This window comes from Streptopelia decaocto, assembly GCF_964273445.1.
Source record: "Streptopelia decaocto genome assembly, chromosome: 1".
Classification (NCBI taxonomy): Eukaryota; Metazoa; Chordata; class Aves; order Columbiformes; family Columbidae; genus Streptopelia; species Streptopelia decaocto.
The window spans coordinates 10963771-10991649 of NC_138663.1; the positions used below are offsets into that span (position 1 = coordinate 10963771).

Here is a 27879-nt window from a genome sequence, read left to right on the forward strand (position 1 = left end):
TGGAGTATGGAAGTAAAATGAGGAGAGACTATGAACTTGAATAGGAAAAAAAACCCACCAAAAATACTTAAGTCAGCTTTCAATTTATAGAGTTCTTTACAGGAGGAAGAGCAGTTGAAGGAAAGAGAGGATGCCCTGTAGTTCAAAAATTCTAAAAGTTAAAACTATTGTGAACAATTAATATAATGGCATCATCAGTTTGCAAGTCCATTCCTACAGGTATGCTGCATCCTTGTGTTACCCACTCCCATTACAGCCTGCTTTATTGACACATGGAAAAGAACCAATTATGAACTGGTTTTATGGACTGGAACAGTCATCTTTGCAAGTTAGTAATTTTTTGTCACTAAATCTCAAAGCCTTTTATTAAAGAAGCCATTACAGATAATCCACAGTAGTAGTAGTAGTAGTAGTAGTAGTAGTAGTAACCACAGTTATTTCTATGTGAGTTTGTCAGCTAACAGCACCTTTTAAAATAACTGTTCAGGTTTCTTCAGCCCAAGCATACCAGGTGGTTGTAATCTAGCAAGACTTCCACAAGGGTGATGGGAAAAAATCTGTTCTGTGAGTCAGTCCTTCTCTACCTAAGAGAATGTTCAGAAGGAGTTCCCTCCTTTACCTTAATCCCTCAATAGCTTTTTTAATTTTCTTGGCACTTGAAAAAAAAAACAAAACAAAACAAGAACCTTCAGTCATTCTTAGAATGTTCCAGAGAAATCTTTCTATTCTTCTGACTCCTAGGAGCTTTTCTATTGGATGTATTTTCACAGTTCTTTTGACAGTATGTCTGATGAGAAGTAAAAAGGAAGTAATAAACAAAACCAGCGCCTGTGGTATACTAAATATTTTTTTGTAAATGTAAAGGACTTCCACGACTTTAAGTTTATTAGACAAAACTATTTCTTTGATCATTTCAAACTGTAAAAAATGTATTTTAAAAGTAAGGTGAAACTACGACAGAAAACTTTGGTCTTTGTTCAGCCCCTTTGTAAAAAACAATATTCAGCTACAGCATTTAATTAAAAATAAACCCTGAAGTATAATTTCCTTGTTGCCTGTGAGACATAAGAATGTGATCTGCTAAGAAACCAGTTGCCTAGTACACATCCCCATCACACCCCTCAGAGAGGAAAAATAAAATTTCAGAGCCAAACCTTTGCAGGCTGAAGTTGTGAGGGATCCAAGGAAGAGGGAGAAAGCAGTGCCTGGGTTTGAGTTAATTTGATTTATTTTTTGTGAAAAATCTTAATCATTGCCAATTACACATTCATATAAAATTAAGCACATTCCTTTCAACATAAATCTGTGCATTAGAGTGTATCCACCAGATAGGTCAGTTTTAGAGATAATGTAAATCAGTCCACCTCCTTTTAAGTCAGTAATTTATCCCACGGAAGAATCTTTCCAGTATACAGAATTTATTTGGTAGATCACCTATGTTTTAAATATAGCAAATGATGTTAGAGTTCTTCAGATATTTGAACACTTAAAGGTGTTCAAACTGATTACCAGTTCTGGATATATGCATATAAAACAGTAAGTGTATCTGCAATGCAGTTATTTACTGATTTCATATAAAAGGCCTTTTCAAAGACAGTTTATAGTTTTAAAAGAATAAGCTACATAGTTTAGTTTTAATAACTTCCAATAACGTGAATAAGAATGACAAGGAACAGAAAAATTTTCCTTCAATGTCTGTGTGAAGTAGAAAGGTGAACCAGCTCTTCCTCACTAGAATAGAAAGTGCGAAATAAGGTGTTAAAAAAAAAAAAAAAAAAGGTAATGCTAGTGGTCACCATGTAGTCCACATTTATCTATGTAACTGGTCATTTTTTAAAGTACACAGTTTTATAGGGAGCTCTGGTCTTTACATGAGTGTTTAACATACCTGTTAATGAGTAAAATTCAGTGAGCTTGTCCTTATTTGCAGAGGAAGAGATGCTAGTTTTGCCCCCAAAGGTGCGATGATTGTACACTGGAAAAACAATTCCTTTATTACATCAGAATATCGAATAGCCAACAACAACAACAAAATGTTTTATGACCAATGAAGAGAATTGCAAAAAAATCATTTTGATTCTTCCTAGGATCTTTGGAGAACAGTAAATTAATATTTAAATAGCTAAGTAGGTGATTTAAAGCCTGAATATCATTTTAGTCCTATGCACTTTTCTATCCTTTCAAACAGAAACTCATGAGAGAGAAGGTACAAGCCAATATGGTGTTGCTTGAACATCATGTGATAATGGATGCCATAGAACCTCCTGTTTTATTTGGCACACATTAAAAAACACAATGAGAGAAACAATCAAACAACCTGCAATTGGAAAAGCACTGCTATACTCTTGACCTTAAATAGTTACCAAATGTTAAAGATCTAGAGAAAATACCATGTGTTTCAGTTAAAGTTTCAAACATTACTGTTAAATTACCATTTAAGGTAATACAAACAATATATTTCCACAGATATTTCTATCTATTTTCCCTATTTTTTTTTTATTTTTTTTTTTTTACTCAACAATAGACTTGTTTCTTTCAACCTCAAATCCCTGGGAATTTAAAATCATAACATTTTCTGAAAAACTCCAAATCTAATGCCTGTACACAGAACCTATTTATTTCTCACATCTCATAGAGAACATTTCATTTTTTTACATTATAGATTTTTCTATCAGATACAAAAGCTTTTCTGTGATATCCTAAGAAGAAGCTACTTTCCAAATAGTTGTGTGTCAAGTGATTTTACTGGTCAGAGGAAGGTCTACTATCACAGTTTATACTGTTAGCTAGAATATCTAGAGTAGACAGACTGTGCATCAGCATTTTCACAATTGTACCCAAATGAGCCTGTCAATTTACACCTGTTGAAGACCTTCAGTTTAAAACACTTCAGTTCAAAAGGCAGCATGTCTGGTTTTAGCTACCTTTGTCCAATATCTTTGACAAAAGTTCACTTAAGTGTCAGCATAACAGGTTAAAACTACACAGAAATGTGGTGTGATGTGTCTATTAAGATATTGCTGGCACTGTATAATCCATGATGCAGGGCTGCGCCAGAATTGTGTAATTTCTAGACACTTAGCTGTAAGAAATTAAAACCAACAGGAATTTTCCTTATCAGTAAGTTCTATTTACTGATGTTAGCAACAATGTAGAGTGAAAGGAAATTGATTCCTAGGTTCCGTAAATCTTTTCAATTGCATACAACTGTGAATTTAAATACCTGCTTATTTGGTGTCCCTTTAGGTCTATACCCATTTTCACACTTTTAATAGGCAATGCCATGTTTTAATTTCCTGCAATAATTTACGTTGTTTCCTTCACAAAAATAATTTACCACCCAAAGGTCTTTTATGCCTAACTTCACTAGTCTCTTAATTTCCGAGTTAAATGGGCCTTCATATTGCTACAAATAACCCATTTCCAAGAATCATTATCAAAACATGAGCAGTTTGTCCCCATTCTCTGCAGAAAGCAATAATGTGAGGCTGTCTTTTGAGTCTTGTTTCAGTCTAATAGCTGGCACATTTTGCTTTGGCTATTCCTGCTGTTTATTCTTCCACCATTTTAAGCTGACATGTAATTTCAGGAGAGTGCTCAGATTCTTCATTTGATAACTCTTATTTCAAAACTCTAGTAGACGCTAGCCTAACACTACAGTGTACATGGAAGAAAGTTATTTCATCAGAATTGCTTTGCTGGGTGAGAAATGCCATCACTACAGTTTAAGACAAATAGAGTTTGCCATTACTCACTTTGAACGGTAAATTGCTCTATGAAGAGTGGTGTTGAAATTTCACAAAATACCATTACTCAGTGCGCAGTCAAAGTCACGTCTAATATACAAACGTGGCTGAAATACGTGAGACCATGGTTTAAAGTACTGTTCCATATGAGGAAGAGTGAGGAAAAGCCACCATCAGAACTCACTTGAGGTGTATGCCTTTGATCACTAGTTATTTGTGTATCCCCGTTCTGTTGCCATTTCACAAAAGATACAACTAGCAGTCACAACAAAAGGGTTTTACACTGATGAACCTTACAGAGCAAGCCTGAGCAGCAATTGCTTCTAGCACTAGCAAACTCTTCAGAAAAACAGGTAAACAGGCACCTCGGGGGCAGGTCGAGGTTGGATATTTGAAAGACAAGGCGACTGAGAGTGAAGAATAGACAAACTTCAGCCAGAAGATGCTGTGTGACACGCCCCATCTGTGGGTCAGCAGATAAGTATCCAAAGCAGATTGGTGATTTCAACTGCTCCCATGGGATTGCATCTCTTTGAGAAGACTCAGCATGATGCTCCCAGCCTTTTTGTTACCCAGGGTTTTAAAGAACAATTTTTTTTTTTTTTTCAAGTAATTACAGGCAAAGTCACAAAATTTCATCCTGAATGCATACTCAAAAGCATTTTCCCTCCTCCTGTTTGTTTTACAGATAGAACTGTCTTCCCCAATGTGTTTTGACAGTTGTATTTCTGCTTCTAGACAGATACCTGAAAAGGATAACATCCACAATTTAATCCCTGGGAGAAAGCTTTATTTGAGCATGTTCTTTTATCCCCAGGAAGCACAGAATAACACAATCCTATTTTTCAAATTTAAGATTTTTTCCTTTTTCTTTTTTTTTTTTTTTTTAAAGTATTTCACTGTAGGAGAATGTCTGGAGAGATTGACAGTGCTGGTGCTGGATTGTTCCCATTTTGCCACTGGCTGATTTGACAGTTCATGTGTATATGTCTGTTGTGACTTATTGATCTCCCCTATGTCAGCCTTTAAAATGCATCTTCTCTGTTGTAAAGAAAAACTTCTCTGAAAGATTAAGTGAAATATATGACTTCCATTCGCTCCTTTCTTATTGATTTTAATATAATATCTTCTTTATAATAAGACATGACTTACATGTTTTCCTGGGTTATAAAATGTGATTTAGCTACAACAATAGTTTTGTATAATAGGAAATTCTGTGCACTATTTCAGAGTAAGCAGCTCATATTAGAGTTTTACACTTTCCTTTCCTATTTCTATTCTTCATAGTCCAATGGTTGGACAGCCCAGACATCATTGAAGTTACTATCGTTGAAAAGTACTGAACACCTGATAAACTCTAGAAATGGTTCATGGAGAGGGGCTGGAGGGAGGAAATGATATCTCCTGTCTCCCAGTAAGAGGCCAAATGATGATGCTGGGTATTGATCTTCAGTTTAACTTAGTCTCTTCCATTTGCTGAAGCCTGAAGGCTCTTTTTTTTGTTTTCTTCTAAAACTGAAATTATTTCAGCATCATATGTAATTGGCAAGCAAAACCTTGCATATGAGAAGGTTTTTTTCCTGAGAGTTTCTAAAAGTTTCCTAAGCTTTCTATGAGTTTCTAAAACTTTGTTGTTTTGTTGTGGGGTTTTTTGGGTTTTTTTTTTTGTTTGTTTGTTTGTGTTTTTTTTTGTTGTTTTTTTTTTTTTTGTTGTTGTTGTTGTTGTTGTTGTTTTTTTTTCCTGAGAATCACAAAAGAATTTGAAAAAACAATGGGCAAGAAAGGAAAGAAACATAGCTCTTCCATACTCTGGATACTTGATATTTAAATGATGTCACTTGTCTTTGCCCAGGCTCCTATTCAAATACATGTTGTACATTTACACAAAGTAAAACTACCCCTCATTGTACCAGCCACCTCTGTGATAACAGAAGAAAATATTCAGTCTGTGGACCTCAAAAACTGAGTGGATCCATGCAAAACTATTTAATTGTTTCCAGACCAAGGCACCTCCCACCAGAACTGTGATGTTAAAACCTGAGAACTTAGGCATTTTCTAGCATAGGCAGCTGCAAGCAGAACTCTGTAACTCAGAAGTGAACCTGTCCTAATCTCACTTTAGTTACTTGTCCTTTATGTGGATAGGAACACAACTCACCAAGAAATGTGGCAATTGCTGTGACACTTAGAGGGCCTCACAGACCTTACATAGACTAGTAAGACTAGAAGAATACCACAGTGAACTTAGCCTTCCTTGTAAAAGTTCCTAAGACAACATTTGCCTTTGTTCAAAGAGAAAGGGCAAAACTGCAAATGAATGTACACACTAATCTCTTGCACATGAGAGCAGGGAAAAAATTCTAACTTTTGAATTAAAAGTACAAATCTAACCATGGTTATTCTGGCTCTCAGATAAAATATCTCACAGCAGGCTTCAACACATCTTCAAAACTTGGAAGTTTCCTATGTAAACAGCAGAAGCAGCTTAGAGTTCTACATTTATCTGTAAAAATATAGTTATATAGAAAACGTGAGTGCCTCATGAGTTATGGAGCAGTTCTCTGTATCCAGATTCTTAATTTGTCACAAAACTAGCTGTAAATCTATTTGTGAATTTCATCTCCTGTTGCAAACTGATGATGTAGTTTGTTACTTTCAGAGAGCGCACAGGGAAAAAAAAAGAAAGCAAAATAATAACATTGAACTTCAGAATTTTCAAAATCTAGTAATGAATCTAAATTTGGATCCATTATAGCCATTCACCAGGAGATCTTATGGGGAAGAAAATCAATAGAGAAAAAGACATAAATTAGTGAAAACAGTGGATAAGCTAAAAATACAGCATACTGAATGGATCATCAGGATACAGATGTTTGAAAGAAAACAACTATGTTTTGATTATAAATAGATACAGCAAAACTTCTGAATCATTTATAAAGGCTTGGTTCAATTCAATTCAATTTTTCTGGTTTGAACTAAATTCTAAGTTCTTACTGGTTTTAGAAATCCACCAGTAAAGAGATAAGAAATTACTTCAGGCATTAGCTTTTACAGCAAAGTCAATAAAAATATTAGCTCAGATATGAACTGCTCTTTCAGCCACATATGCTGTAGTGGAGATGTATGCTACACTAAGCAAATTCATGCCTAAGGGAAGGACTAAAGACACTTTTTTGTGCTGGCACAAGATTGTCTTGGTTTCCATGGGTTTTGCAGATGTGTGTCTTTCCCCGTTGTCCTCATCTATGAGTCATTTGTTATGCCATGGCAAAAACACCCCAACCCAACCTAAAGAAACCTCAGAATCCCAAACAACAAACATCAGAACTCATACATGTCACACAAACACTGAGAACTGAAGTTATGGATTAGTTTGAGACAGCCCTCATTCAGGCTGTTGAATATAGGGCAGCTGGCAGTAATGCACTGTAAAGGAGAACTTGACCTCTCTGAAATCTCGCTTTTGCCCAACATTTCCCAACAGCAGTTTCATGACATGTCCCTGTAGTCATAGGAATTCACTTACCGTACCGCAAACTGTAAGTGATGGAGCACCCATTGCCCACAACTGCCTGAGCAGGACACACTGCTGTGCTCTGGCCATCTCTGCTGGAAAAACCTGGTGGCTTTCTCTCCAGATAAGATAGTGAAAGTGCCTGTTAATAATACTGTGATTTTAGAGTTTATCAATTTGTATTAATATCCAAGAAGATAGCCTATGATCAGTGCATAAAATAATGAAATAGAGCTAAAGAATATTTTTGTCTGAAAATAACTTAGATTGACAGTTTCCTTCTGTGGCTATAGGCAATAGTGAAACAGAGGAGGCTATTACGGTTTTAAAATAAAGTTATGTGACAGCTCGGTTTAGTAGCAAATAATCACTTGTCACAGTAAGAGTCCTGTTTTCACTAACAGTTTGGCCCAAGGATTAAAAATATGTGAATTGCTTCATTTCTCTCTTTTAGTTTCAATTATTAATCTGCTTCTGCATTATCTTTGAGGAGTCACTCACAGCTTCTCAGTCCCATGTCAGGCAGCATGCAGCAGTCTTCACCAAAAATACTATTCATTCGGTCAAACCTAAATAATATTGGTTGCCAGTTTAAGGCAAGACACCATTGGGGCTCTGGCTCTTATTTGAAGTAATTTCCATTTAGATATTTGGCTAATTTATTGTTTAAAGAAAAATCTCTTTTAACTGCTTGCATTAGAGTTTCACATTTCACTAAAATACCATAAAATTTCATTAAGTCTTCACAGAAAAAATAACTTTACAAAACATATTTTTTGTCTTCAGTGTATACGTTCAGTCAGTTGGAACAGATGAAATGTGACAATAGTAGATGTAGTTGAGGACATTTAAAAACAACAACAAAAAATGTATTAACATCCCCAGATGATTTTGTTTTTCAATATGATAATAGCTATACTACTCTACTGTTCCTGTATTAATTATGTGTAATGTCAGTGTGTCCTTTTTTTGTTTATATTTCTCAACTTGCCAAAGGCTCAATACCAGAAGATTTGCTTATGTAGTACAATATCCAAAACACAAAGCATCTGAAGTAAAAATAACATGCTGGTGTACATTTTCTACACCAAATGTTCTTAAGTTTAGCACAGCTCCTGGCAAAATATGTGCATTAGCATTCTAGACATGTGGTAAGAGAGATCCAGATGGGTAGGAGCAGTTGAGAAATATAATGCAGTAGCTGTGTTATGTCTGAAGAGGGGTGGAAGTCTTCATACAGTCTCTGTGACTATATATAGTGTACCTATATTTCCTTGCAGCTTCTTCTCCGTCTCAAAATCACCAAATGCAAAGAATGTTTCATGAGGAATATGAGAAAGGCACACCGAGTCTTTCCTTTTTAAGAGACTACCACATGAAATGTTTCAGATGAATAATTGGTTTTCTTTATCTTTAATCAGAAAAGCAGTGTTAACCAATCTAACACATTCTTTTTTTCCTTCAGGCTGTTGATTTGAACTATTAACATGACTGGAGAAAAAATAATGGTGGTATACTATTTGGTTTAGAACACCTTATTCTACGTGGAAATAAACATCATCTTCAAAAGATGATAACTCAATACTGTAATGTAAAGTAAAAAACTGAAAGTGTTTTCAGCATGTGATTTTGATAAATTATGTTTTTTCTTAATATGGATGGTACTGATGTCTTATGAGTTTTTTGGTAACCCACTGTTCCTGCCCTGTACAGCAAGGTCTACTAATCACCGACCTGCAGAAAGTTCTGTCTCCACTGGCTCATCAGCCAGTAGCTTTGGCAGTGGATACAGCATGGACAGCGAAGGCAGCAGCAGTGCCACCGGAGAGAATAATCTATTTCCCATCCCAAGAATGTAAGGCTTTTCCTTTAATATACTATAACCTCTGTACACTATGTATAGTCCTTTCATTTTCCAGTTATCTTTTTATGTAGTTTGCTCTGCAGACTTGTTGTGCAGTAGGCCAACAGATGAAGGTGAAGAATTTTTCAGAGCTTGTATTTTTATTCTTTGTTGAACACTGCATTATTAACAACCAACCAAACCTGTGCCTCAACCTCATGAATTTATTTCTGTCACACAAGAAATATGCCAGTCTCAGCTTTTGATGCAAGTGTGTAAGGTGGGCTTGGGTTAGGTTTTAAAAGTACAACCTTCATAGGCTTTAGAAGTTTTCAGATTGACCTCCTTCTAGAAATAGATTTTACTAATTCAACTGAAATTCAGATTCTGGATATAAACCAGCTTTCCCCAAGTTTTTAAGAGTTTTGTAGGATTTCCTAATAGTTCTTTGTTGGAAAAAAATATTTTTGAGATGGTATCCCTATAGGAATTATCAACATACTATCGGTGCAATGATCCTATGAAGAGATTTAATTTTCAGTTATTTTTCCTGGTTAACTACTCCACAGAGAAAAGTTTTGCCAGGATTTTTTTTTTTTTTTACCTCAACTTTGGCAGTATTTATCTTCATTTAGCAATTTAATTTATATTCCTTTATAGGAAAATGCAATTGCTTCTGATCACCTTAATTGTTTCTGATCAACTTAATGTTTCTGACCTGAATTTTTTATAGATTGATTCTTCTCAAAATATTAGTTGGTGGTCATTGCTCATTCAGTGTCTGCAATAGTTGTTCCATGTTTTTTCTCTGGGACACAAGTTTTTGCTTTTCCCCTGCAGTCTTGAATTAGTCACAAGAGTATGATATAATTTTCTTAAAAAAGCTTGAGTGAAGAAAAAAATCATTCTCTAGAACTGTAACACTTCTAAGTATTCTTCATTTCTAAAATAAAGTCTACAGCTTAATAGTGGCTAAAAGGAAAATAGACACATACCTCATATTTCAGTCTCATTTCCAGAATCCAGGAGGGCAATGTAAGCACAGGTTGTGGGGTGCCAATTTTTTAAACATCATTGAACTTTTCCATCATGTTTTTTCTGGGTTAAAACAGGTTGTGCTTCCCAGTTGCAAAAAGGTAATCCTTAATTGGATTTGATAATCTTAAAATTATTTTGCTGTTCTTCCTAATGAGAAAAGCAAAGATGCATAAAACCTTTATGCACAGAAACACAACATGGAGCTATCAATAGAAGTTTTTAGTTCGCATATGCTAAATTTGAATCCAAATAGTATCACTTACTGTGTATTGTCCAGGAATGGGACACTATGTACAGTTACTTGGTATTTGGCTGACAGATTCAGCAGCATATTAAACCAGCCTCACTTCTACTGAAAAGCAGGAAAAAATCTCCATGGCTTCATCTTTTCTCTTTTAGTAAATTGTTCCCATGAATTGTACTTAATTAAATAAAATACATCCAGCACTCTTATTTTCTGTTAAGGGCTACAATATATGTATTTTTTATTATGGCATTTTTAAAGGAAATTGTTTATATGCTGTTATTAGACAGAGACTTTAAAAGTGAAACAGGACATCTACACAGACAAAAAAATGCTTTATTTTTCATGTTAATCTCCAGGGCTTTACATGGCAATTTAATGAAAATGAATGACAAAATTACTGTTTGTCATCAGAAACCTTTGGGTTCATCCCTGGGGAGAATGTTTTAAAGTAGATAACTGTTTCCATTTTGAATTCTTTATAAAGATTCTTATGTATCAGAGTATATATATGACTGAAATTCTAATCAACATTTGCATTCACACTGGCTTGATAATGACTTCAGGGACTCTGATCTTGCACTCTTAATTCATCATATCCATAAGACCATAGCTCACAATTTGCATGTGAAGCATTAAGTGAGCTAAATAGTTTTAGGTGTCTTGGCATTTAAAAGCATTTTTGCTTCTAAGTTCTCTGCTCAGGTGAAGTTTCTTATTTATCAATAGAAAAAGTGTTGGATAAGCTAAGTTTTAAACTCTAGTCCAAATGTTTTAACCATAGGAACATTTAGTCATGCAGCAAAAGAAAATTAAATAGTGACACCATGGGAGTTTTTTTGATGAGGTAAATAATGAGAATACTTGCCAATATTAAATATAACTATCAAGGGAAATTAATCCTTCTGTACAGTTATACACTGATGAATAAATCTTGTTCACAAGACTTGTTCACAAGTCTTTCTATTTGGGAGATATATTTTTAGAAGACTCTTATTATCTGGTTGTGATACCCCTGAAAGTTACTCATGATATCAACTGTGATAACGACCAGATTCTCTATGCCTTTGTATTACGTGACCAACTATAGCAGTATGATGTCTGTAAAATGATATTAATTTTGAATGCAAAGGTGAAATGCAATTGAACAATATCTAAGGAATCTAACACAGAAAAAAAAAAATAAGTTTCAGCTAAAATTAGACATAAAAACACTTTAAAAACTGACATTTTATACTAAGCTTTTAGTTCATTGTGAACTTGGGCAGCTTCTGTTGCTATTGTGAAACATGAAGCTGTTTTGTTGATAGCAAAGAACAGCGCTGACCGTTTAATCCCAGAGGAATCACATGCATCTGAAGATAATGCCTTATGTTCTTTATCACAACATTCCAGTCACCTTACTTTAATATAAGTCTTGGAACTGAACTGGGTTTGTTTAATACTAAACCTAGACTCTAATGTAAAGCAATCATTAAATAAGATATTGACCACAAACATGCCTTACCTTTGAAGTAATAGTATTGTAGACACAATATCAATTTTGTGACTCCTTATTATATATTTCATTGTTCACCGTAACAGGATAAAGTGAGTACAGGAGCTATGCAAACTGATTGTGAAACCCCAGGCTGATGGGGGGCAAGTAGCAGACAGCACCTGATGGCCCCATTCTGTGAGAATGTACGAGCTCACCAAGATGCGATTGCAGTTGGCTCCTAAAGAAAAAAACATAATGCTCTTAAGTGATGTGTCCAAATACCAATAGAAAAAAATTATCATTGACCTTATCTTCTTGACTATTTATGTTTATATTTACACACACTTTTTTGTGGTTTAGAAATATTTGTGACATTTTTGTTTTTGTTTACCCTTTGTTTATATTTTGTTTATCTTTAAAGCCTCATTGGCTTAGATGTATCATTTTCTTAGATTTCATTTCTTTATGATCTTATTGACAACTACCACCATATCTTTTAACAGAGGGAAGATGAGCCAGAATGGACAAGAACCAGTAAAACAGTCTGGAGTAGGATTAACCGATGCAGAAGGTAAAAAGAAATACAAACAACACTACAGGGGTATCCCATGTTTATAGAACAAATGTGTTTATTTCTTTTACTTGTTGTGCTATGAAAGATTAGCCTATGCTCTCTTTGTATTATAGATTAAGATCCTGTCTTTCATTTACTCTAAGGCATACATCATAGCATCACACACATAGCATCAATGTAATGAGTCTTCAGTTTAAATGAGAACAGTGTCTTACCTGTTTATTTAAAGCAACTATATAGTTAGATTGGAATGAATAATATCTGTCTTTCAATGTTCATTGATTTTCATAGCATTAGAATAAAAAGTATGAAGTGTGGAGCTAACTCAGTACCCATTAGATCAGAAGAAAATATCCAATGGCTGTCAGGCTCTATTTTTGTAACATTTCACAATATTCACTTCATAAAGCAATTATTAATTTTGCTGCCAACATAAAACATTAAGTTTATATAAAAAATATTAGCTGAACGTCAAGCTTGACTTGACTGCTGCACTTAGATAATAGTGGAAACTCTTATCTCATTGGGAAATCCTGAGTGATTTTTCTCGGCATGAATGTAGTGAAGCCAAAGAAGGACACATTGTAATACTGGAGCTAGAAGGAGCCTGACAGAATGGCTGTCAAAGTTTCATGAACAATGTGATTATCTCTTTCATGTGTAATAATGGACAACTGCATGAAAATTAAGAGTGTTTTGTATTGAAGGATATGTTAAGAAAATTCCATTTCCCTTTGCATATAAGGTAATTTCTTTCAAGTATATGTTTCTGTTGACCTCAAATATAAAACCTAATTATCTTGATCTTCATTTTATTATTAAAATAAGAGTTTAATCATTTCAATGCATTTCAATGCAGCTTCAGGGTTTTAATTCATTCATAAATTGAATTCATACGTACATTTGAAGTTAACTTCATGTTAAGTTCAACCTTAAAAAATTGTAATTTTTCAGGTTTCTGCAATCTGTATATATGGGGAAATAATTGCTGTTGCTATATTTGAGGTAAAACGGTCAAATGTTCCACAGATTTGAAGAAATCAAATTAGACTTTGAAAGTATAACTGCACAACTGTCTTTTCTAAAGCAGGAATTCTTAACTTTGTATATAAATTTTGCTAAGTATTTCAGTACATAGTACTCATCATACAAAAATCAAAATTCAATGGTATTTTTAAGTATTTGAAAACCAAACTATTTTTTAAAAGAGAAATGGTGGGATGAAAATGGGAAATCAGGAATTTTCCATTTTTACTTTGTCATGATGTGTTTTATACAGAATGATAATTGTAAACAAATAGCTTTTCATCATTTTGTTTATCATAAATTGCCCCTTTGGTGAGGTCTTGGATCATAAATTTTAGAATCTACAAATACAAAATGTTTACATTTAATATTTCTGTCATTAAAACAAACAAACAAAAAACCCCAAACAAACAAACAAACAAAACCAACTGGGAAAAAAAAAACCGAAAACTTTTGGAACAAGCTAAAAATACATTTATAACTTTTGATCACTAAAGCTATTTTTCCAACCAAAGGTATGTTTATGCTCATCTTCAAAATTTGCAAGTAACTCAAGAGCTGTAATTCCCTAATTTTCACTTATGATGCAATTCACTTCTCCTAGCTTGAGTACTCTAAGAGTTACAACTCCAGTTATGATAAAATGTGTGGTTGTTTCTCTCCATTGAGAGAAGCTAGGACAGTCAGCCTAGTTTTCAGTGTCTGATTTGTAGCTGTCTAAGATGGGACACATCAATCTTAAATAAAAGCTGGAAAACAATTCAAGAACATTTCTGTTTCAACGTGTAAATATAATAATCTTGCAGGGAAATAGTTTGGAATTTAGAGGAACTCAAGATTAACTGAGAATTACTTCAGTGTTATAGTGTCATTGTGGTATTTTTTTCATAGGTGAACAAAAGTGAATAAAAATCTTGAAGTCTTAGAATAATATATTTTCGGTAGTGGAATATATTTTCTGTGTTGTGGACCAGCTGAGCTCTGCAATTAACTTATTCTCATTTTTCATTAATTTGTAGAGAGCTTCCATGGTTGACATCTGTATTCTCATTTGCAAAAAAAGGATTAAAAAATCATTTAGTGTTATACTTCAAACATTTTAGTACTAGTGCTATTTTTACTTTTTCAAGTATTCTTGATGGATAATTTCTGTGAAAAGTATCCTGCAGATTACTCTCTTTAAAACTGTCCAGAATAAATTCAACTGCTTAGACATGCGGATCTACTGCTACTTGAAATGTTTTAGTCATCCAGGTCATTCACACAGGCCTGGCAAATATGGCAGGGGACTTACAGGTACAAGATCTTTAAGACCAGTAGCTGGAGGCAGAGCAAGGTAGGACTCTCAAATAGCAAAAGCACCTGATTTTTAGGCAGCTGAATCAAAACTGTAGCAACAGAGTTTGGATTCAGCTCACAGGGTATGACATCAAAATTTAGGTACGTACATAAGTGGAATCACCAGGGAAAAATACGCTCCTTTTGTAATTGTTTACCCATTTGAGAACTGTGCTAATGTTTTCTTGGGGATAGTTTTTGTGCTATTAAGATGTACCAGTTAAGTTATAAGTAAATATTGGAAACCAGTACTATTTACTTTGTTGACACAACCAAATGGTCAATATGAATAACTATGAGTATTTCTATGATATTCTTTGTTTCTCTGAACATATCATCTTGTTATATTCTGTATTTTCATACTACTTAATAATATAAAATAATTCAGAGTTCGGTTCTTGGATGCTGTGTTGCAGTTATTTTTATGATATGCATTGTTGCATGCTGTCTTATACTGGATATTCTGCCCTGAGCAGATTAAATACTTAATCTTCTTAAACTTCAGTAAATCTTATGATACATATTGCGATCTTCATTGAGTTATGTGAACCAATTTCTCTATTAGTTTCAGAAAGTGCAATATCTTTTGTTTAAAGATTTCTTATGACATGCTATGGAATATTACAGGCATTACAGACAAAAAAAAAGCAATTGCATTCCATGTAAGGATTGAAACTAACAATTAAAAGTACATGATTAATATCTTGATTCAGTTGTAGATCATGATTGGTATATCTGCCCTATGAAACTGCTCAGGTAATAGATCCCACATGGTATTTTCCACACTCCAGCTATTTATCCAGTTAAGAAATATATGGGAAAAGTTATTTTTATATATTTAAAAAATATAAATTTACTCAGTAATCCCAAACTGCCATTATTTCTAGTAGAAGAGGAATATATAAATATAAATAGCATTTTAATTGAAATAGTTTGATATAGTGAAATTTTGCATTTTCTAATTTTGAATATGATATATACATGCAAAATACTCTTTTAGTATTACAGACATTGAGGTTCATGTCAAAAAAAGAGTCTTTTAGGAAAGATGAACACATCAGTAAACATGGTCTGGCTCCACCCATTCGGTGTTTTTTGGAGTGAACGAGTACTCACAATGCTTCTGTCATCCTCTGTGATTGGCCTTATTGTTAGGATTTTCAGTCAGAATACTGTAAACTTTATATAGTACTAGAGTGGCTTCCCACCCACATCTTCCAAAACGGTGGTGTTTTTTTTAGTTTTTTTAAAAAAATTCTGTCCAGTCCATGTCCTGAATACCCAAAACTTCTCTACACAGTTCTGCCATGGCTCAGAGGCTCACTTTCTGACATTTCCACTTGTCCTTTGACCATCATTCTTTGAGTCCAGTAAAATGATGTCCTGTAAGTAAGAAACTCTCTGTATAAACGACTGACCCTGCCCAGAAAACTAGAGAATATTTTAGTATAGACTCTGCAGATGTATTTCCACACCCAAGCAGAAGAAATAGATTTGTACTGTTCCAAAATCTGATGATCCCCACATACTTGCTTAACTTCTCCAAGGTGACATCCTAACGGTATGCACTCATTGTTTACGATGTTTATGATGCATTGTTTACAATAACCTTTAATGAAGTCTTCCACAGTTTTCCTTTTTTGTATGCTATGTACTTGGCTGAGTTGCAGATTAAAACAACCACAACAATAAACAAGCTCTGTGATAACATCATGCTTTAACAGGCAAATTTGACAACACTGTGCTTTTTATTTCATCTATTCAGAGTAGTCTGAGCTAAAAAACACCCATTTTTTTCCTTAATTTTTGAGCTCGCTTGTTCTTTGGCATATATTATAAACTAAGAAAATCAGATTTAACAGTAGTTTTATCAGTTAACTTTGTATTTCATTATTTACTACTGTCTAATATTTATTTATGAGAAATATGGTTGAAATACCACACAAATATTGTAAAAAGCTAGGAGGTCATTCTATTTACATTTTGGAGGAAAAGTGTATGACCTCTGTAGGTAAGTGACTGGCGATTATTCAACTTGTAAATTTTCCCTTATACATTTCTGAATAGTCTTGATGAAATTTTCATCAGTTATGTCTGCACAGGATAGAACATGGACCAAATTGTCTTGCAAACTGTTTCACACTTTCTCTTGAAGGGATACCCAGAAATAATATGTGAATTAGCTCTTGGGTAAAATAAAGCACATAACAAACCGACAGCACAGGCACAGCTAAGTATTGTCACATTCTTTGAAGTAATTAAAACTCACAAAAAAAAAAAAAAAATTGTCCTTTATTTGCTGTTTAGGTAAGCTAGAGAGACTCCTTTTAAGCCAAAGGTACTGTTTCAGCACTGTGGTATGACTGAGAAGAGACAAAGGGCTTGAGATGTTGCTTAAATCAAGTTGCTGCATTTCCACATTTTAGAATTTTAACATTTTGATTTTTTTTTTTAACTCTAATCATTGAAATATCAGAAATAGAATATTAGTCCTTATAAAGATACTCAGAGAGAAATTGTCTTAATTTTAGACCGTCAACCATAAAGTTATAAGAGGAGAAAAAAAGACAGATGAAGGAAATAATTAAAAACTAATCACAATACAGTTACTGACACTTGCAAATGCTTCTGCCTATGCACAGATCTGTACGTTGATGTCTTGGTTGGCCAGGCTGAACATATGGGGTTTACTGCAGATGAGAAACTTTTTTTTTGCAGCTATCTGCATCATTTCACACACACACACACACAACAAAAAAAAAAAAGCAAAACCAACCAACAAAAAAACAACCAAACAAAGAGGACTGTGATCTGTGATCAGATTAAAATATGATGCTTAATATTAATTAAAGAGGTTATGAATAGAATTAAACTTCTTGTTGGATTAAAATTAAGGTGAATTTTATTGCACTTGTGCAAACAATCATTAATTTGAATGAAAACACTGAGACTGGGAACAATGCAAGACAGAGATCAGGTTAAATATTAAATTTATGTAGTATTGGGATCACCTGAGTCTTTTCTTCTTTCATAATCAAGTCTAATTTATATCTTCGTACCATTAGGAAGTAACTTCTATAAAATATAACCTCATTTTATGTCATCTAATGTGAATATCAGAAAGACATATTTAGTTGTCTTTCCCTCATAAGCATTCTTCTCTTTAACTGTTCTTGAAGACACACACACACACACAATTAGAAAGGAAGCATTAGGGCATTTGTAGGCACTTCCTCCACAAAGTTGCGTAATGGAAACCAGATGCTAAAACATCCAGCCATTTCTTTTAAATCTTTGGAATAAGTTCTTTGATACTGAATGGAGAAGCACTATAATTTAGGAAAAAAGACGCCAAAAAAAAAAAAAAAAAAAAAATCTAAGATGGATGGTCTACATTTGGACAAGGGTGATTATCATCTTATCAGGCAGTTCTAGGCAACAAGTAGTTTCTTGTGCTTGTCTGGGGCCCAGCACCACTGCATTTTGGGACTACATCCTCACCTTTTGTGGAGACTAGATTACCACCACTTTAGGCCAATGTTATGAAGTTATCAGCACCTAATTTATGTGCTATACTTTGCCCCTGCAGCTATCTGAGTCTCCTCATGGACTACATAATGAGTTTAAATACTCTATGTATTATAAATATACCTTCAACTTCCTTTGGCATGACAAAAGTCCTCTATTAATATCTAACAATTTATTTCTAATGATTAAGCCAACTGCCTTTGTTGCTTTTCTTGGTCAGTAATCAGAAAAATTATGGTAGATTACTTCTTCCACAAGGCTCAACTATAGAATAGAATCAAACACAACCTGCAAAATGAGTAAAGTGGGCGGGAGTTTTGACATAGTTCGTATTTATTACCAATAATCAAAGAAAGGTGATAAGTTAATTGAGAGCAACCCTGCAGAAAAGGACTTAGAGATAATGGTGGATGAAAAGCTGGAAATGAGCTGGCAAATGTGCACTTGCAGCCCAGAAAACCGACCATATCCTGGGCTGCATCACAAAAAGCATGGTCAGTAGGTCAAGGGAGGTGATTTTGCCCTTCTACCCTGCTCTGGTGAGGCTCCATCTCAAGGACTTTGTTCACCTCTGGGGTCCCCAGTACAGAAAGACATGGAGCTGTTAGAGCAGGTCCAGAGATGGGCCACAGAAAATGGTCAGTGGGCTGTAGCACCTCTCCTGTGAAGACAGGCTGAGAGGGTTGGGCTTGTTGAGCCTGGAGAAGAGAAGGCTCCAGGGAGACCTTATTGTGGCCTTCTAGCATATAAAGGGAGTTATCAGAAAGAGAGAGACTTTTTAGCAGGGTCTGCTCCAATAGAACAAGGGACAACAGTTTTAAACAAAAAGAGGGGAGATTTAGTTTGGATGTAAGGGAGAAATGTTTTATGATGAGGATGGTGGGACAACAGAAAAAGTTTCCCAGAGAAGTTGAAGATGCCTCATCTCCGGAAAAGTTCAAGATCAAATTGGACATGGCTTTGAGCTGCCTAATATAATGAAATATCTCCCTTCCCATGGCGGGGAGCATGGGGGTTGGACTAGATGATCTTTAAAGGTCCCTTTCAACCCAAATCATTCTATGATTCTATGATATGAGACATGACAATGATTATTGAAGGGTTCAACACATAAACTGCAAATACTCATGTACTGTGTGAGTCGTATTCTGGGCGTGGTTGCCCATTCAGGCAAAGATATTTTGCAGTTATAGAAGTAGAAACACTTTAATCCTTCGACCGTGATTTCTTCTATACCTTTGACTGGACCTTCAAGCATGCACATCTCATTTGCTTTGCCCAGGGTTTTGTCTTGAACAGATCCAGTCAGTGATCCTGTGCCAGGAAAATTCCATCTTCTTTTCAGTGTCTTACCTTCCAATTATTGAAACAACATCAGACTGTTACATGTATATTATTGGGTGGTAAGAGTCCAAGAACTGTGCTCACTTCTGTTTAAGTTCGAAAGTGACTAAATTGACAGAGGAATTGTGAATCCACACACCCAAGGATTTTAGCAGAAGTAGTCTCGAATTAACTTAAAAATCATATACTAACACATATTGGTTTTTTTCTAAATTTAGTTAAACTAAACTTTATCTTCTAGAGAGAAAATTCCTGTCTCCTATAACATAATCCCCGAGTCATGGCACACCAGAAGTATACAGATCGGCAATAAATGACAAAGTCAGAACCAGTCACTTTCATAATAGCAGAGAATTTGTTATTTTGGAACAGTTCCATGTTTCTGCACCAGGGGTTGTCCCAATTCTTTTCAAGGCCTTTTTAGACTGGTATCTCAAAGCCACAAGGAGCACCATCTGTTTTATTCTTGCACACATGCCAAATAATATCTTTGCTCTTTGTTGCCTTCCCAATAACCCAAATATCTCAAGAGTATTGAAACTTTAAACCTAACGTATACTAAAATGTAAGAGAACCTGAAAAAATCTGGACTTTGAAGTATTATTCTTGAATCAATAGAATCATATACTGACAAAGTATGAGACCGTTGACTTGATTGCAATGGATATTGATCCATGGATTTAAAGAAAAATACAGCCAATATGAAATGTTACCAACCCTGACTTGAACGGTGGTTGAATTGCATTTTTTGGTTTTGAATTTATGTGCAGTAATACATAGCAAAAGAAAGTGCTGCACACTCTTAATGTATTTCCTAAAGAGCAATATAAGCCTGGTCATCTCTTTTTTAAAGTACATTTTTAGGAGGTGTAATATCTGCTTTTATAGTCTTGTTGTCATTCTGATTTACTTGTAGATGAGGTAACTTTATGAAATAAAATATTACGGAGTAAAATGTGATGCCATCCCAGGAAGACGTAAATGTAAGAATAAGGTATTGCCAGACTATCTACTATCTCTATAAAGAAAAAGGTTAAAATTCAACCTGGCATTGTTTAAACTGTCTTTAATATAAAATCACAACCTTGCTTTTTGCCATCAGCTTCTACCAAAGGTCTACCGTCTACTACTCTTGACAGTGTAAGATTAATCAATGCCAACAAAATTTAAAGCAGAAAATACCAGCAAGGGTGATTTCTCACATGAGTAGCTGCTTCAGTACAGAGGAAAAAAGGGCCACAAGGGAAGAGAAAATAAGCCCTTGCAGCTAGCCTGTCACATGTTGATGCCTCATCCTGCACCTCCTTTATTTTTGGGAATGCAAAGATCAGATATGCTTTCTGTCGCAAGAGATCCTCAAACAATTAATCAGGCTTATGCACTGACAGTAGGCCTTATCCTTTCTCTCTTTTGATTTGTTTGAAGCTATCTAGAACATTTTATACATGCTCCCTCAAAATAGGAATAGCCATACGACTAAGCCTAAATGCCACACTATTTTGAAGAAGCCATATAAAAAAACCCAGCAGTATCATAAGCCTGATAATTGTCAACTTCCTCTCTAAATTCTGGGAAACATTTCTTTGATCTATCCCTGATTGGACCATTACTCTAATTTGCCCACCTGGTTCTCCAGTAATAATTGGAGCAATTAGTTCTGCCTTCCTGAGGTATTTGCCAGTATAATCCAGCTGGTTTTCCTAAAAAGAAGCATAAAGAATTTGAATAAGAATAAAGACTGCAGCCAGAGATAGAAACATAAGGGGAAAAAGGACACGATAATCTTCTGTATTCTTGTATTCACATCACAAATGTCATTTTACATAGTTACAAATCATCCTGTTCCTGAATTGTTATTATGAAGTGTCATTGAAAGAGATGTAAACAATCCAGGGAGCCTGACTGTGATTAGCTATTGGCTGGCCAGCAGCTTGTGCCACTCTTATATCAACTGGGACTGAATGGCTATTAGCCATTAAATCATGTCGCAAGAAAATTCAAAAAAACTTTATTATTCTTTTTTTTTTTTTAGGTTTCATTAGAAAAAGTCTGATTTTACTATGGGAGCTGTAGAAAATTAACAAATATTAAGAAGACAAACAAGTAAAAGGAGCAAAACCTGAAAGCATCTGTATTTTATCATGAACCCAAAATATCACCCTTTATTATAATGCTTCAGGAAGCACCTGGAAAGATAATTTGCTTGCCTAATTTTCTTAATCACTTGTATTGACCTACATCTTAAGTAAAATAAAGCTGCTGGAGACTTTCAGAAGATTTCTGCTCGTGGCTGCTTGGAAATGTAATGGGCTCAGACTGTTTGGGCTGGGAATCAGAGTACTAGTAATTCCATCCAAAACATGACAAAGCTACATGTTAAATGAGTTTTAGTAGAATTCTGTAATCTGTTTTTCTAAAAAAAGACATGATTATGAAGGAAATCTAATTTAATACCAGCTGGCACATTTAGTACAAATACCACTTAATAATAAAGACCTTAAACACTGGGGACCAAACAGGTGAACCAAAAATGTAGTAAAGATGAAGATGCTGGAATGTATGACTACTGGACCTGAGCTGTGTCTGGTGTAAGTCTGAAGAAAGGCTGCTTCACCTAGTGAGTAATTTAAAACAATGAAATGGAGGCACTTTTTATGATCAGTGCTCTTTTAGAGTCAGCAAAAGTTAGGTTGATGCAATTAAATGATAGAAGGTGAATTGTGAAATCCTAAGTAAATTCCCCTCTGTGATGAAAATAAAACTAGGAGGTACTGAGCAGAGTTTTTAAATGTCATCTTCCTGGATGATTCAGGTGATCTCCTCCATTTAGCAGTGTGCTTAGGACCTGGAATTTTGTGCACACTCAAGGAAAAAAATAAAATAGATCTGTTTTAAGGTCAGTAATGTTAAATGCTCAAATATGTATGAGCTACTATGTAGCAGGAATGGAGTCAAGGGGTCTTCAAGAGATCATCCCATTGCTTCAAAACACATATTGTTCCTAAAGGACTTGTGCTAACTTGCACCAGAAAATTATTAGTGGAGATAGAGATTTTACAGCTTCATTAGTCTGCTCTAATGCTTGATTATCCTTGACACTAAAATGTTTTTCCTAACTATTAGCCTGATCTTTCTTGCTGTAATTAATATTCAAGGAGAAAAACAGGAATCCAAAATGCAAGCTCTTCCTCTCACACACATAGCATATTTTATCAAGCACTTCCCATAAATAGTTTTTTTCTAAGATTGCCTACAAATAATAACACAGCTGTTCCTACTGAACAGTTCTAAATTAGAGCTGCACTTTAGTTGCATTTATTTGAAATGTCAAAAAAAAAAAAAAAAGGAGTGTCATAACCTGTTTCTATACTTAACAGTCCTTTGTAGCTTCTTGATATTTGTAACTCATGTAAAAGGACCTGCTGGTATTCAATTATGCATGAGTGGTTTAGAAGATTATTTGTTCTTTATTTCTTTTGTCAAACAATTTATAACTTGCTTAGAAATTTAACTGTTATGCTAGGGATTCAGAAAGGATTTTCTTATTTACCTTCACATGTTCTTGTAATATAAACTCTTTTTTCAGACTGATGTTCAAACTATTATATTGGAATGCTGTTTAAATGCAGATTAACCTAGGGCATTTCCAGGTGAGATCACATGGCAAGATTAAATTAAACTTCAGCTGATATTTGTGTTTGCATGTGAAACTGGTCAGAATTATTGGACTGTAAGTTGTGTGTCAAGACAGATTTTTTTTTAAATCAGAGCATTAGAATTAATATAAATATTTCCTATGATGAAATTGCCTAGATGTGTATGATTCTCAGGGTAGAGGGTCTGCTTTCATATTTATAATTAGAACCTTCTGTTTTGTCCCCAGTTTATTTTCAGATTAATATAGTTTTCAGCATGCTCCATGTTCCTATTTCATGCTATGAAAGTAGTCTTACAGGCTTTCGGCCTTAATGGAATGTGTCATCCATTGCAACAGTACGTGAATAGTGCTTTGTCTGTTAAGGAAAACTTTAGAGTGTGTATTTCTCTTAAAGAATTCATAACAGTTTCTCCTGTGCAGTCATTTGTAGTTACTTTAGGGCATTATATGCTGCTCTTCCCTTTTGTGTAGTATTTATGCTGATACTACTAGGCTATAACTGTGAGGGAATCAGATGGACAGAAGATGAGACAAATTTAGTGGCAGAAATTGATGTACTGTGTGTATAGTAGGATGCAGTTTGTGTATCTTTAGCTACAAAAGGATTCAGGGGCCTTACTTGTAGGTGCATCCTGCTGTTTTAAATACCCAAAAGTATTTTTCTGCATCAGTCCAGTTGTTGGTCCAGAAAATCATGGGTGTCTCACAGATTCTTCATCACATCTGCCATTCTTGACCAGATACCTCAGTTTCACTATCACATCTTGGATGACCCAGATCCACATGTATACAGGCACAAACCTGATTTGCTTGTACAGCTAAGGCAATATTTAGGATTCCCTTCAGGGTCAGCTACCTGGAGTGCCAGTCCTTTTCCACTATCTGTTAAGAACCAAAAGATTATAATGAAAATTTATGACATTTATTTTAGCTTGCATATCTAAAGTTTAGGTGGCTGATATCAGATGAGATTAGTTCTACCAAATGGTCTCTAGGTTTGCATGTGTGTTACTGCCATCCACTACATAAGTCTTTTATGAAACACCCTTTTGTATGCTTCATTTTGTTATACTTTCTTTTTTAAGCTTTCTTTAGGTGGTTTTAGTTTGTCTGTTTGGTTGGGTTTTTTTGTCTGCCACATTGGCTTTGCACTCTGACTGATTGTGATGTGATAACATAATGTAACTGAACTTCCATGCCTTGGAAAAATCCACAAAGCTTCTGGAGATCAGCTGGGTCAAACATCTGATACACATCTGCCTTTGTGTTTCACACTGCTGTCGTACCTAGAAGTTCACATATTTTCCCAAAGTCTGGTAACATAATGCCTATGATAATCAGTCAGTTTGTGCAATTTACTAGAAAAAGCCCCATAAGTAACTTGTATCAATGCCTGCTGAGTAGGCTATGGATTCTTACTGTCTCCACCTGCTCCTCATCTAATACCTATAGCATTTATTCAGCAGCCTCCTGATCGCCTTGGCTGTGCCTGGCTGGGTGCTTAGCTGTTTAGAACCACATATGTACTTCGTTATATCCTTGAAGGAATTGGATTCTCACTGATCTGAATGCCATTAATTGGCACTTTTTTTTTTTCTTTTTAATTTATGCCTTTCTGACTAATCTGATTTTCTTAACAGTTCCTCCTTTCTTTGCAAGTAAAAGAGAGAAAAGGGAGGTTTTTCCTTCTTCTCTCTGGACATTTGGGAGAGTAACAAACATAGACACCTTCACTCATTGTTAATATGTTCAGTTTAGGACTATTTGGTGTTTTCCTTATGTTTTAAAGCACTATGCAGAGTCTCAGACTTTATACAGACATATTTTCCATACTATTTTCCATGTTTGAAAAAGTGAAACTTATGCGATATTCATACTGTGTATCTTCGTTCATACTCAGTGCTTTCTTTTCAAACTCTTCCACAAAGCAAAATTACCAAAGTTCCTGTAAAATTATACTACAATTTATTATAATTCAGAAACTTTACAGTGTAACAGTAGGTTTTGGAGTCCGTGATATTTTTGGACATGAAAGCTGTCATTTCCAAAGAAAAGAATCTGAGCAGTGTTAGAACAAAGAAATGGAAGAAAATTAACAAAAGCTTTCACATCAAAAGGGAAACAGAGTTTGGGAAGCAGAGCCTAGGAGCTGCTCTTCACCTCACCTTATCACCACCACCTTACCTAGGTGTACTTCCATTGACTAAAGCGAATAATCCAGATTTACAACTTCATAAAAAGAGAATGAGACATTGAGTAGTCTCAGCTTGCCTTCAGGAAATGACTTGAGCTTTTCCAAAGTTACATAAAATAATGATTAATATTCTGGTTTTATTTGGGATATTTGCAAGAATACTACAGCATGAAATAGATTTTTAGAATTTATTTTCAACAGTGGAAATAATGTGAAAATATATTGTTTTCCATCAGAAAACAGAAAAGCACCAATATGAGTGAGACAAAGCCAGTCTTCCTAAAGCCTAGTTACAGTGATTTAAAATTCACCATCCAAAACCACAATTAGTTTTGCACCAACCTAATAATTTTGCCATCCACTGGACAAAATCCAGTAGCTAATATGTCATCATACACTATGCTTTTTCTCCTAGCCTCTTGAAATTTACTTGTTGAATCTAACTAGATGGATGCAGGTAGAGATTTATCAAGAACGAGGAAAGGTAAAGAGGCCATAGCCTCCCCAGAAACATCTCATTAATTTTAGAGTGCATCTTGTCCCATTGTAAGGGAAAGACTGCACTGAAATCATAGATGCATCCAAGTGTAATATGACAAATTAGTCCCCTTTTTATTGGCAGCATCTACTGCCCTCAGGTTACTTGTTCTGAATCAAATTCCAAAATTAAATATTGCAGTTTTCATGTTGAACAAAGCTGAGTAATTTGTTTCAAGTAAAATTTTCTGCCAGTGAAGACAGCTTGAAAAATGAATATAATAGGAAGTGATGCAAATCCTGGGAGAAAGGACAACACACACACACACACACACACAAAACAAAACCCATAAACAGATTCTTTCTTTCTTGTCCCTCTCTGCAGCCAACTGAATATATGTATGTATGTTTAAAGCACTGACAAAAAGAAATAATTACTCTGATTTCTGTTATAATTTTAAGCAGTCTTTCTTAGGGATACTATGTCTGTGAACATTATAAATTAAATACAAAGAGGTCAGATCTTTTTGGATGCATTTTGTGAATTTATCTATATGATTCTTTTTACCTGATTAAACCCAATTACACAATAGCAGATTTTTTCCTGCTAAAAGTCAATGTCAACAGGTTTCTCTGAACAGATTTCTTCAAAAGATTGCAAGTTTTGATGAAATTTTTAATTAAAAATAAAAAATAAAATAAAATTTTAAAAAAACCCCACACAAACAAACAAAAAAAAACCCCAACAACTTAGAAAGGGATACATAAAATTGCCATCTTAGTTTCTTTATGAAGCATTTGAATGAACAACTTGGCCTTTATAATGTAGTTTTCCATGACAAAAGTAGCATTCCAAAATATTCACAACTGCCTGAAATGCTATGAGAATACTGGTTGGGAAGCCTTGGGTAAATACCTTTTCTGATACTACCAAGTTAGTATTGATGGTTAGTAGAGGAACGTCAAGGTTTCTGCATAATTTTGTTAAGACAATAGAGTTAGTACCCAAAGACAATGCTTCTGTCTGGAAAATGTAGATAATGCACACTGTGTGCATTCTGTCCTTCCATCTGTCCTTCTTAACTCTTACCTTTGCAATCTCAAATGTATATTTAAAATGACATTCAACACATTGCAATATCATACAGCTGAGATGTGCATCACTTAAATGCTATTTGCCCCCACTCAAAATGGGCTTAGAAGGAGTCTGCTGACAAGTCAGTCCCTCTACTGTCCCTCTGGACATTTTCATAGATGTACTGTGTACCTTGTATTCTTCTCTTCCTACAAGCAGTTGTCTACTTATCCACCTGTAGACAAATGTAAGTCACAAATCTTCATCCAACTCCATTTCACTTGAGACAGATGAATATTTTATCTTTAGCATCAATTCATTAGGACTATGAAATCCTCAGTAGACAATCAGTCTTGTGTAGTCTCACAAAAACTGTAGTTAGTTTACATATATAGGTCAAAATCCATAATTGTCCAGTCTACCTTACATCAAATCTAACCTAACAAAAATCTTCAAAGCTTACTTAGCCACAAGATATGGAGTAAAATACAGAGAAAAAAATTCTCCCAGCAAAATTACACTGAAAAAAAAATATCCCAGAGATCACAGAAAACACCCCAATAAGCAAACTGAGCATGGCCCTGCTAAGAAACACAGCACTGACCAAAACCTACAGTCTACAAGCACTTCCCTGCTTTACATTACTTCTGTAAACAATCTCTCTGACATCATTATGTTCATTTCAGGTCGCTTCTATGATTCAGAGTAGTAACATAACTTTGAAATAAATTCTTCAATTTTATCTTGCTTGACATTGTGTTGATTTGCATTTTTTATACATCCAAATCTGGTTCTTTTTG

General features: G+C 34.7%; 1 protein-coding gene across 1 annotated transcript in view; it reads left to right on the plus strand.

Moving 5' to 3' along the window:
- Window positions 1-27879, plus strand: part of PCLO (piccolo presynaptic cytomatrix protein) — a gene marked incomplete at both ends in the record, with an annotated part of 351318 nt that overhangs the window by 294698 nt on the left and 28741 nt on the right. The window contains 2 exons of the mRNA XM_082071252.1: window positions 8974-9115; window positions 12369-12436. Of these exons, the coding sequence (XP_081927378.1) occupies window positions 8974-9115; window positions 12369-12436 (210 nt within the window). The remainder of the gene's footprint in view (window positions 1-8973; window positions 9116-12368; window positions 12437-27879) is intronic.